General features: G+C 42.7%; 1 protein-coding gene across 2 annotated transcripts in view; it reads left to right on the top strand.

Annotated features, from left to right (window-relative positions):
* unc5db (unc-5 netrin receptor Db) overlaps positions 1-13,005 on the top strand; it is a 163,621-nt gene extending 150,616 nt beyond the window's left edge. For both annotated transcript variants that reach the window (XM_084359830.1, XM_084359829.1), the window contains 4 exons: positions 1,633-1,782; positions 3,334-3,498; positions 5,421-5,599; positions 7,836-13,005. In XM_084359830.1, the coding sequence (XP_084215956.1) occupies positions 1,633-1,782; positions 3,334-3,498; positions 5,421-5,599; positions 7,836-8,097 (756 nt within the window). In that variant the 3' untranslated portion in view covers positions 8,098-13,005. The remainder of the gene's footprint in view (positions 1-1,632; positions 1,783-3,333; positions 3,499-5,420; positions 5,600-7,835) is intronic.
* Positions 13,006-17,140: the final 4,135 nt, after the last annotated feature.

Below are 17,140 nucleotides of genomic sequence, written 5' to 3'. Positions count from 1 at the left end.
CCTTCAGAAATGCCATTGTGACAACTTCAGATGAGTTTTAAAAAAGATGTCCACACTAAATATCCACGCTGGCTAAATGCTAGTCTATCCACCTTATTCCTAGCCCCCACGTTACCTCTTCAGCTGCGTCCTGTCACTTAACCAGAACCAGAAATCCTCCTTAGAGCGATTGGTGCAGCGTATCATTCATTTATTAAGATCTTGGTTAGCAACTTTATCACGTGAATACTCCTAACACCGATATTATTGCTTGCCAGTGTGTCAGTTACTAGTGCTAGTTCTACCAAGCACCGTAAGTATTACCCGAAATCGCTCCCCCAGCAACCTCGCCAGGATACTAGGAAACCCAAGACCTCACCGTGCAAGACTTAGTCGCTCTTTATACAGAACTACCTGCCTGACTCTCCTACAGTCGCTAGAGGTCAGCGCCTAACAAGAAATGTAACTATGGGTTATAATGAGCTGCTTTCGCTGGATAGGTACGACACAGTAGCTGTGATAGGAGCTTGATGGAGACGCTGGCTCCGACCTGCAGCCTCCAAACTTTGTGGACAGAAAAGTAGCAGAACTTTTTCTTTCCGAACCCCTGGACTCCGACAGTAACTCCAGCAACTTTTGCAATTCTTCTGTTTGGATTTCTCATCCTTACATTGACATTGCAGCACTGCCTTTGTTGTAAAACATCATCTGAGACGCATCAGTCTTGTGTTGATGTGTCAAACAGCAGATCAGCAACAGTCGCAGTCGACACACAACTTCAATCGTGGCACCACGGACAGCTTCAGATGAGTTCAAAACAAAAGGAACCTTATCACAGATCCAAGGTAGCTACGCTGCACGGGAAAATGAAGGAAATCCAGCGTTGTCCGGCTGTTTGGTGTTTTGACGTTTTGAACGACAGAGGCAGATGGTGGAGGAGGAGCGCCATATTTCAGGCTCCCTGCTGCCACATTTGTTTTTCCTGTGAATGTCTTTCATCTGTGTTTTTTAGCCAGTAGTTTGATTGTTGTCACACTTGCAGTAACGGCAATATGCAAGATGCCCCGGGCACACGTGTTAAAGTTCAGACACACGCTCGTCTTGCACGCACAGACACTTAGTCAGAACCAATCAGTGTGGCCCGGCATTAGTCACAGCTCTGTTCTCTGTCTTTCTCCCTTTGTGATTGAGATTGCTAAGGACAGACAGACCAGACACGGAACCATCCCACTGGGACACTGAACAATGATGACAGATGAATACCTGCAAGCGACAATCAAAGTGCTCTTTCATCATCGCAAATTCAATTTGGGAGATGGACGTTTGCCCCCCGACGCACGGGTGTCCCCGGCATTACATTCAAGCTTCAATCTGTCATGTCGAGGCTGCAAATGTGATGCTAATGTGAACGCAAGTCATATGGTTTGTTCAGCAGAGAGTTGACGTAACTACTTGGCTTCTGTGTTAATATTTGTGATGAGTCAATTAGTGGATGTGACAGAGGGAAGGATTAGCAACAGGTGTCCGTGCTGATATGCAAAAGGAAAGGCTTCTTCTTCACTATCTTTTTTCTCTCATGCCCCTTTTCTCTCTGATGCCTTTCCCTCAATCCCCCCTCATTCATCTTGCTTTCCTTTCTTTTTCCCTGTCCAGGGAGTGGTGGCAGCAGAGAAGAGCAGAGGGGGTCAGCTCCTCGAGGAGCCAAAGATGTTGCCTTTCCGAGCGAACACCTTCAGCCTCCAGGTGTCCATCCAGGATGTTCCCCAGTTCCTGTGGAGCATTAAACCCTTTACCACATGTCAGGTAACCATGGCAGCAGCTGACCAAATGTCACCTTATAAAAAAACAGAGATCAGATACTAAATAATTTGCAAAATCCTGTTTTTGCTGCTAAGAGCTAATTACTGCTGCTAAGCGTCCACTGTCCACATGATCATTTACACTTGGTAGGATCATAACAATCACTATTTACTCACTATGTACTATTTTTTTGGTATTTGAATGTATGTCCATGTGGTGAAGAGGGCAGGTTTTATATCGGATCATACTGGATTCACGTGTTACAAACCGAGAATCTTCAGGGTCTAAACGAAGAACTGATGTTGAGTTGTTAATAAAACATCAGATTGTTTTGCTGCCACTTGTCATGTATTATTAAGCCTCAGAGAAGTGCCGGCTGCTATTTTTTTAATTTATTTTTTTATATATAGTGTTTGGTACCCATTGTTGTCACATACGCTCCCACATAGAAGACGAGTCGAGTCAAATCTGCTCAGTCATTTCTGCTCAGCTCATAACATTCATCTGGCTCTGACTTGATGTTTGTGTGAATCCTGCTGTCACCCACATTTCTCTCTTGAGGATCATAAAGACGGATGTGACTTGAGATTAATAGCGTTTTGTTTGCTCTGCTTGCAGGAGCATTAAGATGCAAACAGTATTAGGCGGCACACGGCGCGGCGGGCGGTGAATGCTGTTTTGTACCTGTTGTTGTCATTCGCGTGGCGGCGGAGCTGTGTCCCCACTGTACGCTCTTGTTGCTTACAGATCTGAATGCGGGGTGAAAGCTCCGTGTTTTCAAAGACACCTGACCTCTTCACAGCCTTATTTATGAGGGATCCTTGGCGACAGGCAGCCACCGCCAACCCGCTTCTGCGGAGCAGGTGTAGAGTAATAGCCGAGCGGCGTGCCATACATCAAGTCAGCTTTTAGTTGTTAAAGAGCATCCGAGGCTTTCCGCGTCCATCACCCCTCCCCCTCCCTCCTCCGCCACCACCTCGCCTCCCAGACCCCATTATCTGCCACTGTGAGCTGCACCGGGCAGCCGAGATCAAAGCTACAGGGGGTTAAGTCATCAGTAGGCGCACCGGCCACCGCTTTTAATGTGGCCGTCTTCACTTAGAATCGTTTACAGGTCAGTTTTAATATGCAGATGTGGCAGAGATGGAGTCTAGCAGAGGTCAAGGACGTTCCCCCGCAGATGGGGCCGTTCTCTGGAAATTAATTATACATCAAAGACAATCTTCTCCCCTGTTCGCCATATTCCTACTTATATTGCTTATAGTACAAAGCCCGCAAGCAGAGAAGCTGTACGATTGAATCGGGCTATATTTGTAAATGATATCAGGATATCTTCTTCCTCTCCCCAACAATACTCATTTCTATGCACTTCAAAGCCGGCTCTTACCTTTCATCTCACCGCATGTAAGTGGCTGAGCATGTGACAGTGCGGCCACATGTATCGCAGCACCGGGAGCTGAATCATCTCATTTAGAGCGCGTGCTGCTAACACGTTGCTGTGTACTGCGTTACGTTGTCTGATGTCCCCTCTTTCTTCTCCTTCTGCCTCCTCAGGAGTTCTCCTTCCCCCAAGTGTGGTGCAGCAACCAGCAGCCCCTGCACTGTGCCTTCTCTCTGGAGAGATACAGCCCTGCCACCGCCCAGCTCTCCTGCAAAATCAGCGTGCGCCAGGTCAAAGGCCACGAGCAGATTCTGCAGGTCTACACGGCTGTGGCCGAGGTGAGGCTCTGCAGCTGCGGGAGGCGAGGAGGAGGAGGAGGAGGAAGAGGAGGAGGAGGAGGAGCACTTTCACACTCAACCTTTGTGTAACCTTCCTGGAGTGTGTCCACTGACAGCAGGGCCAGCTCTCCTGAGCTTGCATTGTATATTTATAGAGCGAGGAGGACACACACATTTTCTTCACAGATTTATGCTAAACACAGACAAGGGAGATCCAGCTGTTCACCACATTTACCGTACATATTTTTTAACCTTTATTCATCGGGGGAGACACGTGTTCCAGCAAATAACCTGCATCGCATTCACATGCATTAACACCTGGGAGCTGCCCCGGTGTAACAACACTCTTCTGTCAGCCGCTGAGCAGCTCCACTGGAGCGGCGAGGAGTTCGAAATCCTCACTCAAGAGCACCTTGACAGTAGTTGTTAAGGCAGAAGAGAGTGCCACTCATTGATTTCACCCAACTGCTCGTCCACGAGCAGTCACAAACGTGCTCGTCCTACCTCAAGGCCACCGGCGCCGCTTAAACGCACAGTCAGACACAGGTGAAATACTATTTCCAACCGCTTTAAAGGCTTTGTTTTAATCCGACCTTCAATATTAGTTAGTCTTTGTCATAATAGGAAGAAGAAATAAAAGTGTTTATCTGTTCAGATCATCAACGCATTAAAGGTGCACTGTGTAGTTTTGGGGAATAATCACTGATTGATATTTATGCCTAAACAAACTAAACAAACTCTCTTTGTTTTCATGACTGAATAAACAAACTGACCTTACTTTGTTTATATGTGGCGGACCCTGCCACCGTTCTAGCTTCAAACAGTGTTCTGGGACCTTATTTTCCTCTGAGAACAGCTTGTTTATTCACTTATGGAAAAAATATATAGGACTGAGTTTCTGTTATTGCCTCATTAATGTTGTAAATATCAATATTCAGATTTTTAAATTTCTTCTCCAACACTACCTGCCCCTTAAATGAGGAATAATAGTTTCCTGCACATGTTATAGGCTGTTGCTTAATTTAAAGTTAACTTTAAAACTACATAGTGCACCTTTAATAATGGATCTGATCAGCATAGATATTAGGGGGAGTGATTACTTAGCAAGATGGCTAGAATAGATAATATATAATAATGTGCTGTTTGCTAAAGTAGTTTCTGATTTTTCCTCCCTTTTTCCTATTTCTGTTGCTGCTAGACGCTCTATTAAAATGTGTAGCCAGCTGCAGTGTATTGTACTTTGCAGATCGATGTTCCTCTTGCAGCTCTTGACTCGTGAAGTCTTGTGAACTCTGTTTCTCAGCATCAAAAAAGCAAGGCAGTTTAATTTAAAAACAACATTATGTAGAAAAACTGGCATTTGGGGGATTTGGCGCCCCCCGACTGTTTCTGAGTGCAACACCACTGTCATAAACACAAATCCTTGACAATCATCATCACATCATGACAATCTTATGAAAACTTAGACTCTTACAAGACTCCGTACCATCAACACCAGTTTGAAGCTGTTATTTTAAGGTGAAATAGTTACATAATATTGCTTTAACATAAGAAGACGCGATGCAATTTCTTTAGTAATTATCTACTCCGACCCCCATTCAGTTGTCTAAGATTTCTTATGTTGAGTACAGAAAATGTTATTCATCCGAGCCTTTATGTCACCACCACTCTCCAACAGAATGTGACACCCTGGGCTGTTTATAGTGGAAGTAACTGTGTGACTTGTACGGTGGCACATAAGTAAAAGGCTACCAGATGTAGTGATGCTGCAAAATGTTAAATATAGCCATCCAGCACTTGTCCTCCAGTAAGTCCCACTCCTCTGCTCCATCCAGGCTGGGTTCAGACTAAAGCAAAGCGACATTTGCTAATCTGTTCTGACCCGAGTCTGATCGCTGTCTGTTTCTGTTCCGTTCCCCCAGACTGAAAAGGAGTCCGTTCCATTTTTTATGCAGACAGACTGCACCATCACGTCCCAGACGGGGCCCAAGGCCTTCAAAATCCCCTTGTCCATCCGCCAGAGGATCTGTGCCACCTTCGACACTGCCAATGCCAAGGGCAAGGACTGGCAACTCTTAGCCCAGAAACTCCACTTAGATCGGTAAGCGAGTGATGTGCATCCACTCTGAGAGTGCATGATGTGTGTGCATCCTCTCTGAGAGTGCATGATGTGTGTGCATCCACTCTGAGAGTGCATGATGTGTGTGCATCCTCTCTGAGAGTGCATGATGTGTGTGCATCCTCTCTGAGAGTGCATGATGTGTGTGCATCCTCTCTGAGACTGCATGATGTGTGTGCATCCTCTCTGAGACTGCATGATGTGTGTGCCTGCTTTTTTTTTCTGTAATGACCTGACCGTGAATGCACGCTGTGGAGAATGAAAACAATCCTGTGAGCATTGTTCATCTCGTGAATGTGGCTTCATATGCAGCTGGTCACCAGGTATCGTTTATTCTTAATTATTAATGAACAGTTAATTAATCAGAACTGTACAGCACATATGTAATTATCCCGTCTCTTGAGTGCTGTGGCTTGTAATGTGCAATATGGTTTTGTGTTAGCCGTATTATACAATATCCTTTAGGGGCACTGCGTAGTTTTGGAGAAAAACTATTTAATATTTGCAGTATTAATGAGGTAATAATACAAACTCAGAATTATTTATTTTTTCCATAACTGAATAAACAAGCTGTTCTCAGAGGAAAATAAGGTCCCAGAACAGTTTGAGTTTGTTTATTTAGTTTGTTTAATCATAAAAAAAAATCAATTTCTCTTCTGATTAATATTTCTTCCCCAAAACTACAGAATGCTCCTTTAAATAAGGGTTTTATATGCCTTTCTTACATTTCTGTCAACATCACATCAGTGAGTCGAACATAAATGTCATCACAGATTATTTATTTATCACTTGTTTGTTCTTTGATAATCAAATATGCATTTTATGATGAGACACAGCTACTACTAATATTTACTCGATCCGGTTGTTGTCTGTCCTTTCTGAGCTCGTGGCGGCTATAATCTCCAGTTAAGTGCATGATTCATGAGATGCCGCTGTCTAAGAGTCCTTTGGGATTCCAAATTATCCAGATAAGCTTTTCCTCTCCAAGTTGGGCTGCTTTGAACTGGGCCTGATGTGACCAATGGCTGCAGCCTTTTATGTTGCTTGATGTTTTTTCCCTCTCTGAAAGCACCACGGAGCGGCAGTGAAACACTGCCCCCAACTGGATTCAAAGCGACATGACGCATGAAGGCTTCGTTTTTATTTGCATGGCAAAAAAAAAAAAGAAGCTCCCTTTGCTTTAATTTTGGCAGCACCTGAGAATTAAATCCAATCCAAACTGAGTCTGCCAGTAATTACTAATCTTTTGTGATGGTAATTTATTCTTGATTGTAGTTTTAATAGTCTTTAAAGGTCATATTTTTTTGTTTTACTGCAGCAAAACAATTTGTGCCAAATTAATTTTTCAACAACAGACAGATTTAAAGACAAATAAAAAAGATAATGACACAGTCGGTTGTTAGGAGACAGATAGATGTACTTTTCTGTGATGATAAAAACTGCAGTATAGATAAGAAATGGCATGTAGGACGTGTGATGTGTTCTTGTTTCTCTTGTTTGCTCTGAAATGTCGTGCACGTGACCCGCTCATTATCATATTTATTGAATATCATCACTGACTGGATGACCCCATTAACGGATACGGCTGGTGATACTTTATGTATTTTCTTATTGTCAACAAATCCACCAAAAACACATCTATTAACAAGTATTGTGTGTGTGTGTCTCAAAGCCTTACACATCTTCTTCCTCCGTGCCACAGCGCTCCATTGTTGTCCAAAAAAACCGATTAAAAACACATCAATGAGTCACACTGTTGCTCTGGGTGACACATTTCTTTATTACCAGTTATACTTTATTTAGACTCATTCCCACACACACACACACACACACACACACACACACACACCGCCCTGCTGCCACAAATACTCACCAAGGCAACAAATGTGGATACATCCGCTGCTAAAAATAGTCCCCAATAAATTCACTGCTTTCTCCTTTTTTGATTTGTTGTCAAAAAGAAAATGATGGAATAACACGAGTGTGATCCTTTAAGGTCCACAGTTTAAGAGGTGCTGGTCTTGTTTTCTGTGCATCATCACTCCGAACACTCGAAGGAAATGAAAACAATTTGAATTATTCTCAGATTTATTCACAGACTCATGTCTCATAATCAGCAGGGATTCAGTCCATATCTGAGGGCAACCTTGTCTTCTGTCCCTGAGAGTGACCTCTCCCTGTGTCGTTCATTAATCCAGCTCTGTGTGCTCCTCTCCAGAAACCTGGGTTATTTTGCAAAGCAGCAGAGTCCGTCAGCGGTCATACTGAGCCTGTGGGAGGCTCGCCACCAGGACACTGCTGACCTTGACTCTCTAGCCAGTGCCCTCGAGGAGATTGGCAAGATCCACTCCAAAAGCTCCCCCAAGGACCAGGATGAGCCAGAGTCCGACTTCAATCACATACAAGCGGGCAGTCTGTGCGGAACGGGGAAACTGACAAATCAGAAGACGGAGGACTCTGCTCCTGAATATACAGGCTGAGCGGGAAAGAGACCGTGAGAGAGAAAACTGACAAACTAAGGCATATATCTGTGTGCGTGCACAGCCAGTGATGGACAACACACTGTGGTCGGAGCGCTGGAAGGTCGTCAGGTTGTCTATGAGTGGACGGTGCGAGCAGTCAACACGCCGACCAATCACAACAGGTCGAGGCGAGCCGGTACCTGCTGTGGATCTACCCCCCCTCTCTTTTAAGAATCTGTCCGAGGATGGACTGTAAATCTTTTTCCTGCCTTTCCACTCAATTTTTAAGTTAATGTTTAATTTATTTTGCTCCTTGTTTTTAAGTTAGATCTGCCCCCTCTGTGTATTCATTTCCCAGCTTAGAGGGTGAGTGGTGATGGAGGAGGAGTTGTAGTTTCTGAATTTGTCTTGGAAGAGACGGGAGTTCCTTTCTTCCCTCCGGGACCGTCCCTGCCGTCCGCCCATCCTTTTTCCCAGCGGTCAACACGGCAGCTGGACATATTTGCATAGTATTTCGTATATGCAAATAAGATAATACACCTGTGGCGTCATTTCTAGTTTCTCCCCCGCCCCCCCCTCCTCCTACACCATATCCCTGTGTCAATGAATGAATGAGGACTTAGAAGCTACTTTTTTGACGTCCAATACTATATTTTTTAAAAAGGAAGCTGCTGATTGCTTAAATGTTGTGGTTGTGAACTTTCAAAAAGCCAAGTATCTTGAACTTCAACCCCATTTTCATCTCTTTAAAAAAAAAGTCAAAAAAATCCAGTCTATGTGGAGGTTTGGCACCTCGAATAGACGGTCAGTGTCGTGTGATCATTTACACAAAAAAACATTTAAAAAAAAAGAAATGTCAGTGTCTGCCAGTCTGATCTTGAAGGACGGCGCGGTCAGGGGGAGGGTGACTACTCGTGTGTGGTACAGGAAAAAAAGACGCGGTTGTGGTTTAATGTGGCAGAGTGAGATTTCTAACCGTGGCATTACAGTTCATTACAGTTTCCTCCAGCGAGAGATAGAAACGCACGGGGCTGTAAAACATCATTTCCTGGCACGGCGGGGAGCGTATCCCTGCATCTTATCACCCAATTCCCACCATTAACAACTGTCAAGTAGACCTTCATATCAGGCCCCGACACGTCCAGATGCCCCCCAACCACCTCCAACGCACACGCAGACACACACACTGACATTTTCATGGCTCCAGAGGTCATGTGCAAACACAGACCGGGAGTTTGCATATTGTACCACAAACAAATATGTGTGTGTGTGTGTGTGTGTGTGTGTGTGTGAGAGAGAGAGAGAGAGGGAAGAAGCCACCAAGATAAAGAAAATCTGTCTTAGTTTTAAAACATCATTAAACTTTTAATGGGGCACTGAGTAGTTTTTGTAGAAGAAATTCAAACTCAGAATTTGGTAATAATACAAGTGAATAAACAAGCTGTTCTCAGAGGAAAATAAGGTTTGAAGCTAGAAAGGTGACAGGGTCCGCCACATATAAACAAAGTAAATCAGTATGAAACTGTGTTGTCCTTTAAGCTCAGTTTGTGTATTCAGTTCATTCAGTCATGAACACAAAGAGAGTTTGTTTATTGAGTTTGTCGATGAAGATTTTTCTCTTCTGATTAAAACTTCTTCTCCAAAACTACAGCGTGCTCCTTTAACCTCGACACACTCACTGACTTTTGTTATTGTACCCAGCTGAACGTCAGAGCTGCAGCCCCTGTTTCAAGGACAGTCTTTGTCAATGAGGAAATAATTTGACTGAAAACTAATTAAATAATAATCACACAAATACAAATTAGACAGGCTGCGGTGGGCGCTGGCTCGACCTGCTATAGGCTGAGTGCTGAGGTCACAAATGCAGCTTCATGAACTATAAGTCAGTGTCTACTTTAGCATTTAGCATTGGAGCTACTTCTTAAATCATTATTACAACAAATACACAGCTCATTTTAAATGGCGGCCCATGACATATGACTCCTCGCAAAGTAAAGATAAAAAAATGCCTTCCCTCGTTCGTACACTACAGAAATGACTCAGACAGTTTTGTCACGACGGGGGTTTTTATGGTAAACGTGAGTGTGTGGTTTGATTCTTGGAGTTTCACAATCTCTCACAACACACAATCTGGAAATAAGCTCACCACATCACGTACCTGGAACCACGTGCAAAAACATCAGGTGTGAGTTACGTGGTACAAATGAAAGCGCTGACGGGGATGCATGCTCTTCAAGTCAGCTGCAGAGTTTGTTTCTAGCACCCACACGTCACAACCTGTATCCAGTCTCAGTGCTGCTGCTTTGAATCTCAAATGAATTCATTCAGAATCAAAAGCAGTGCAAAATAACTTTGAGGACCGTCGGACCATTTCTCATCCAGCTCGACCCAACTGCCAGGATAAATTCTAGCAATGTTGAAACTTTACATTTCGTTGTGTTTCAACTTTACATTTCTTTAGGTTTAATTTTCAGTTGTATGTCGTGACAACGCTGTAAATGCACTTTGTCAGAGACTGGAAAAGATCACATACCTGCTTCTGCTGCCACAAACTTGGCTGGAAAATCCTGACTCCTCGTTAAAAATATCAAGAAGTTCTCACTTTTACAACGTACAATTTTTGAAACGCCGTCTCAAGCAGTGGACTGCAGCCGTCGTGGCGTGGAAAAAATAGAAATAATGGAAAAATATGATTGGCCCCAATAGACGGAGTTTGACAAACATTTTTTAACCGAGTATCAGAAGACAATAGTACCAAGCTGGCCATATACAGCAACAAAAGAGCATAACATTTGTTTTTCTGAATACTTTGGGTGTTTGTCTTGACATGAGTAGTATGTTTACTCACCCATAGATCACTGCTCATTGCGTAACAGAGAGACAGCGAGCTGAATCACTGACTGCTACGTGAGGGAGCTCACTAACGTTGAGGGAACTCGTTGCGCAACGAGACACACGACAGCTCCAAAATCAATCTATTACAAAATCAAACATCCAAGAAATCACATTTACATTCATCATTTATATTTTATAAGATCTCTTTAAGATATTTTAATTACACAAGATATAATTTTCAATGTAGTGACAATTTTCAGCCACTAGGGAGGTCAACGCCCTGCTGCCTCCCCACAAACTACACCTATGTTACACCTATATTTAAAGATTGTGACCCCTGCCTCACAATGGTTTGATCCACTGGCCCCGCCCCTAACCTCCCAGTACAATAAAAACACATTCATAATCATCACCATCTTCTATTATTGCTGCACTTAATGACTCTTTATGTTAGACAGCAGTCAGTTGACATTTGCTGGCCGGACACGGTGACATCAGCCAGCGTCTGCAGCTGTTTGAATGTGAGTCGATGAGAAGAGCTGGCAGTGCAGTGTCCCCTTCACCTCCCGACATGAAAGTACCGCTCGTATACATCTTACGTGAACGCGACATGACACGGATTGTAGAAATGTGGATATGCTACATGTGACAGAAACGTAGAATGCCAACATTTTATTCAGGCGACTGGGGTGCTCCAATAATGACCAACTTAGATAACTGATCTACATAATTAACCTCAGATCTTCTCTATTGGCTCAATAAACTCGCCACAATCCTCACTTCTTGTCTACAGACCCATATTCTTTAACTTTAAAGGGCAACGCCACCAATTCCCTCACATTAAAGTGGGGTCTTGGGGAGTACTACGGGTAGTATAAAGCCTTTTTGTGTCTCCAGAATAAGCTGCATGTCATCTTATAAATTGCCTCCAATGATGTCACTAAGTGGCTAAATTGCATTGTGGGTAATGTAGGCTCCAGATTTGGAAAATGGTCTAGCATTGCACTTTGATAACATCGCTGGATCGCATGCGGCACAGGACTTTATACTCGACCTGTAAACACACTTTAATGTGGAAAATTGGTGGATTTACCCTTTAATTTATGTTGGCTATTTTTAAGATTAAAGTACAAGTGAACTACACATTTTTTTTGAACATGTTCCTCAGTGGTTTATCAGGAATATGGTGTCTTTGGACACATGAGTAACTATTTCTTTGACCGAATATTATGTGACTGGTTCCATCCTGCTTTAATAAAGAACGTTTTCTTTTTCTTCCTCTGCATCATCTCTTTTGCATTTCTAATCAGATTATATTCACCTTTTCTTGTAATTTAAGCTGGTAAGTGAAGAAAGTGACAGGTAATCTTTTTGGGGTTTTTTTGTTGATTGATCCTTAATTGTGACTAACTGGATTTTTCCTTTTTCCATTCCTGCAAGCAAAGAATGTCAAAAAAAAGAAAAAGAAGGAAACGTGTGCTTTTCGTAACGCTTAGCGCTGGCTTGTGTTGCGTCAAGAGCAACCCGTCTGTGCCGTACACTCATCACACTCGACGTTCACGCTTATCCTGACGTGTGAGCTCAGACACACACACACACACACACATACACGAGACATTTCTCACTATGTATAATGTTTTGGTGTAAGACTAAACCCTGTTTCATGAGATTAAAAAGCTTCACTGTTGAGTCCATGATTTTTCTGTCACCTGAGTTGTTCGGTCTCATGCTCTTCTTTGCTTCACGCATGGCCTTCGGCTTCATATCACTATTCTTGTGCCTTGTTTAACTACTGTAAATGGTGAATGTTGTAAAGTTACAGATGGGGATGATAAAATAAAAAAAAAAAACGAACAATTAATCATACTGACATACATTTAAAGGTATTAGTTGAAAAAGTATTTAAAGATTATAATATTGAAATAGGCTGCAGAGCTTTTCTAGTGCTGGACATCTATGTTTGGTAATGCCAGGGCAGCTTTGTGGTATATTGTATCTATAATTATGGACATTTTGGATGTTTTTTCTGTACAGTAGAATTTGCAAATGTATATGCAGCCTTTTTGGAAATAAATGTACAGTTGAAAGATCTCAGCTTGTCTAAACGCTAGTTATTGTGCATCGTGCAGTGAAGATTACCCACGAGTTAGTGTTCTATCATCGTCATCGTCGACTCACACAGCAGAGCGAATTATGTGAATGCAGGTTATGATGAGCCTCTGACCTCGTTCACTCCCCCACAAGGTAACATTAAGGTCAACACACCAGATCAGGGAGTGATGGTAACTTTCCAGCTGGGAGGGGATGTAGAGCGTGTTGTGGAGTCAGATGTGGAAATAGAGATTTTGCTTGCAGGCTTTATTTTTGTCTCTCATTTTCACATTTATACACACAAATCAGGTCTAACGGTGAAGCTCGATGGTGGAAAGTAACTGAGTGCATTTACTCGAGTACTGTGCTTAACCATGAGCTAGAGCTTGAACATACATATGTCAAAAAATACATACAAATCTGCTGCATATTTACCAACTAGTGGTATTTCAGTAGATCGGAGTCACTGGATTCATTCTTGAGGAGAGCGTTTCTTTGTACATTTCACGTCTCTCTTAAAAGCTGGTTAAGCTTTATTCAGAGTGACTGTGTGTACGAGTGTTTCATACCGCATCAGTCTTGACAAAAGCACAGCCGACAAAGCACTCTGTTGACTCAAAGGCACCAGTGGTAGAGTCATAGCTACTCCTTTTTCAGCCCATTCCTGTCTGTCTTTACACCATATGACTGCTTGGTGTCATAGAGTATGTGTTTCTTAATGTGCTTTCATTAGGCTGGAGGCCCTGCTCACTGCCATCCGGGTTCCCTTTCACTTTCAATAAGGTTTATACAGTTTCCCCCCCAATGAAAAGGAGCGTGAACTGACTTCATGTGAGCTTACTTTTTACTATATCCAATTGCTGTGTGTGTCAGAGAGAGATCCCACTTAACCCCAGGCAACACAACTTTTCCTCTCAGTATACACAGCAGACCCTGCGAGAGAGGAGGAAAATGTATATTTTCCATATCATTAGAATTGATCTTGATCTCGGCGCAGCAGATGAGCGGACAGCCGTACAAGTCCGTCTGAAGGCAAAAATTCACGTCTTATCTCGGAAACAGTGGCTCGGAGGTATAGCCTCCTCCCTGGCCTTATCATCAAAAAACACAAGTTCCAGCAGCGTGCCGGCGGTAAACGCTGCACAAATTCCCCCACATGCTGCAGACTCTGAATGAGTCTGCAAAATTAAATCGGTCAAACAGAAACGCAGTGTCGTGCTCTAAGACTCAGAATGAGGTGCTGGATGAGCTGCAGTGCACAGTGCTCAGTCTTGCCTGGCAGCCCATGAAAACATCAGTCACCCCACCAGGTCTGTGGCTGTTTTGCTCAAAGTGCCATCAAGACTGTCACAGCTAACTTTGCACCACAATGTCATGAAACTGAGGATCGAGCTTTTTATTTCAACCCCATCACGTCCTCGTTCTCCAGCCGGCATCGACACATAACCCACTCCTTCCCGTCGGGCTGCGTATCTGTGTGCTGCAGACAACTGCTCATTAGATAATTCAAACTGGCAGACAAGGCAGAGTGAGGTTTGCTAAAAAAACTGTGATGGTGGTTGATTTCATGCAGTTTGTGATGAGAGGCTTTGCACAATTATCCGTCCCCCCCCCTCATTATCCTGCAGGGCCTGACAGCAGAGAGGACCTACTCTGAACTGTTATTCACTTTGTGTTAACAGTTGCTAGTGATGCCATCGCCCAATTCAGCCTGAAAGCACTCATGCTTTTATATATCCAAGGTGACATACAATGAGCAGAAGAGGTTTTTATTTACATATTTTAAATCGGTAAATGAAACCGGGGTCAAGGAGAAGACTTCATTCAGCGATGGAGAGGTGGGACTGCTGCTTCAGATCTTTATCAGACCTTCAGATGTAATCACCTCCTACACATTGTGTCTCCAGCTGTGAGAAATGTAAAAGGCTGTGTGAACTGTTGACATGTTGTTTCAAACGATGAATGGCTGTTAAGAGACTGAACCAAAATGCAACAAATAAAAAAGGTCAGTATGTCTAAAAATATGTGTGTGAATGGTCGTCTGTCCATACACTGTGTTTCCTCTATAATACACTGGTTTATTTGACATCACTGTGTTGTAAACTGTGATGTTGTTGTTCTGTTCTGTTCATGCGACATCTATTGCATGTCTGTCGGTCCTGGGAGAGGGATCCCTCCTCTGTGGCTCGTCCTGAAGTTTCTTCCATCTTGTTTTTCCCCCTGTTAAAAGGTTGTTTTTCTCAACATGGCAAGTATCAATTTGATTTGATTTGTTCATGAAACATAATTAGTTGCTCCAGGACCATCATTTCAACTTAAGAGACACTAGGACTTTATTTTAGTTATGGAAAACAAAAAAAGAAACATATTCTAAGTTTGTATTAATACAGTAAATATTAAAGTTCTGTGTTTTAATCTCTTCTCCAAAACTACATAATGCCCCTTTAATGAAAAACACAGGTCACTTTTGCTATATGACATAATTATTATATCTGAAGTCATGTGATTGCTAGGAAAACCAAATTGTCCGTACAGTAGAGGTTGACACAGAAGTCAGGTGCAGCCTACTTACTGAATTTGCATTTCAGCAGTGATGACGTATCTGTTGTTGTTTAACTTCCTGTCTGTGCAGGGTGTGGGGGTGTATTGCTCTGCACGACGGCCTGGAGGTAAATGAAACCTTCAACCATGGCAGTCTGAATAAACAGCATTGAGATCAGTTCTCCTGCACAGCTGGTCTGTCACTGCTATAACATGGTGACTGCTCACAATGTGTCGGTGTTTGAGATCTTTCTAATGCACATGTGATCTCATAACTCAAGAGACGTAAAACTCATCATACAGTGACTGAAGTCATGTTTACACGTAAAACAGACCTTTAATATCTATTTGTTTATTTAGAAATTTGGAGGCATAAAAATATCAGTCACTGAAGATCTTTCTCTTCTGATTAAAGTGACTACGAGGAACTTTTAAGTGTTTAAGAAACAGTCGTGATTCCTCTGATGATTAGAAAAGACCTGTAATCAGCGAACAGACTGATATTTTTATATAGTTATTATTGATGCCTGTGCTCGGGTCCCATCACATATATCACATATAAAATCACATATAGATACATTAGCTCATCGCGGTCCATCCTGTGGTCTCTCTGTCACTCGCTTCCAAAACAAAAGCTCATGCTGCCGTTAGCTCTAGCAAAGATCTTTACTCTCCTCGTAGTCACTTAAAGATTTCTTCCCCAAAACTACACAGTGCACCTTTAAAATACTGATTACATTTGAATGTATCAATTATAATAATAATTCACTAATATAAAGTATATTGCTAAAGTAAATACACTGAAAGAATAAAGAGGAGACCTATCTTTACTTGTTGTATTGGTACTTTTACGTAAAGGAGCACTCAACACAGTTTCATACTGTTTTACTTTGTTTACATGTGGCGGACCCTGCCACCTTTCTAGCTTCAAACAGTGTTCTGGGACCTTATTTTCCTCTGAGAACAGCTTGTTTATTCAGTCACAGTTATGGGAAAGATATAGATTTCTTAGTTTGTATTATAACCTCATTAATATTGTATATATTCAAAATCCGAGTTTGAATTTCTTCTTTTAAAAAAAAAAACCTGCATAGTGCCTCTTGAAAATACTGATGGCATTTGAATGCAGCAATGATAATAATAATCCATTAGTGTCATAAATACAATACAGAGCTACAGAAAATGAGTTAGTTACGTTGGGATATGGGCGCATATGTGCATGGATGTGCAATAAAAGTCAGATTGAATGTGTTGCATTATTTTGGGGGAACCAAAATCAAGATATGTCACAGATAAAATAATATATCTAACTGATTCTGAGTAGAGTAAATACTCCTGATGCATTAGTTAGACCTGGGCTACAGATACATCTGTAAGTGGCGTGCAGGAGCCCTGTCTGCACTCTGCAGTGTGACACTTCCTCCATCAGTGCTGCGTGTGTCCTCGGTTCATGCGCAGCCTCCTCCGTGTTTGGCCCCATGACTGTGGGATGGACTGTAGCTGTGGGAGACACGCTCTGGCCCCGCCCATCCTGAAACGTCATCGTCATTAAGCGAAAGACGTCACACCTGAGCTGAACTTTGAGGCAGACGCG

Source organism: Pagrus pagrus, assembly GCF_965226575.1.
Source record: "Pagrus pagrus genome assembly, chromosome: 8".
Taxonomy (NCBI): Eukaryota; Metazoa; Chordata; class Actinopteri; order Spariformes; family Sparidae; genus Pagrus; species Pagrus pagrus.
Note: the sequence above shows the minus strand (reverse complement) of the source record. Positions and strands in the feature narration are given on the sequence as shown.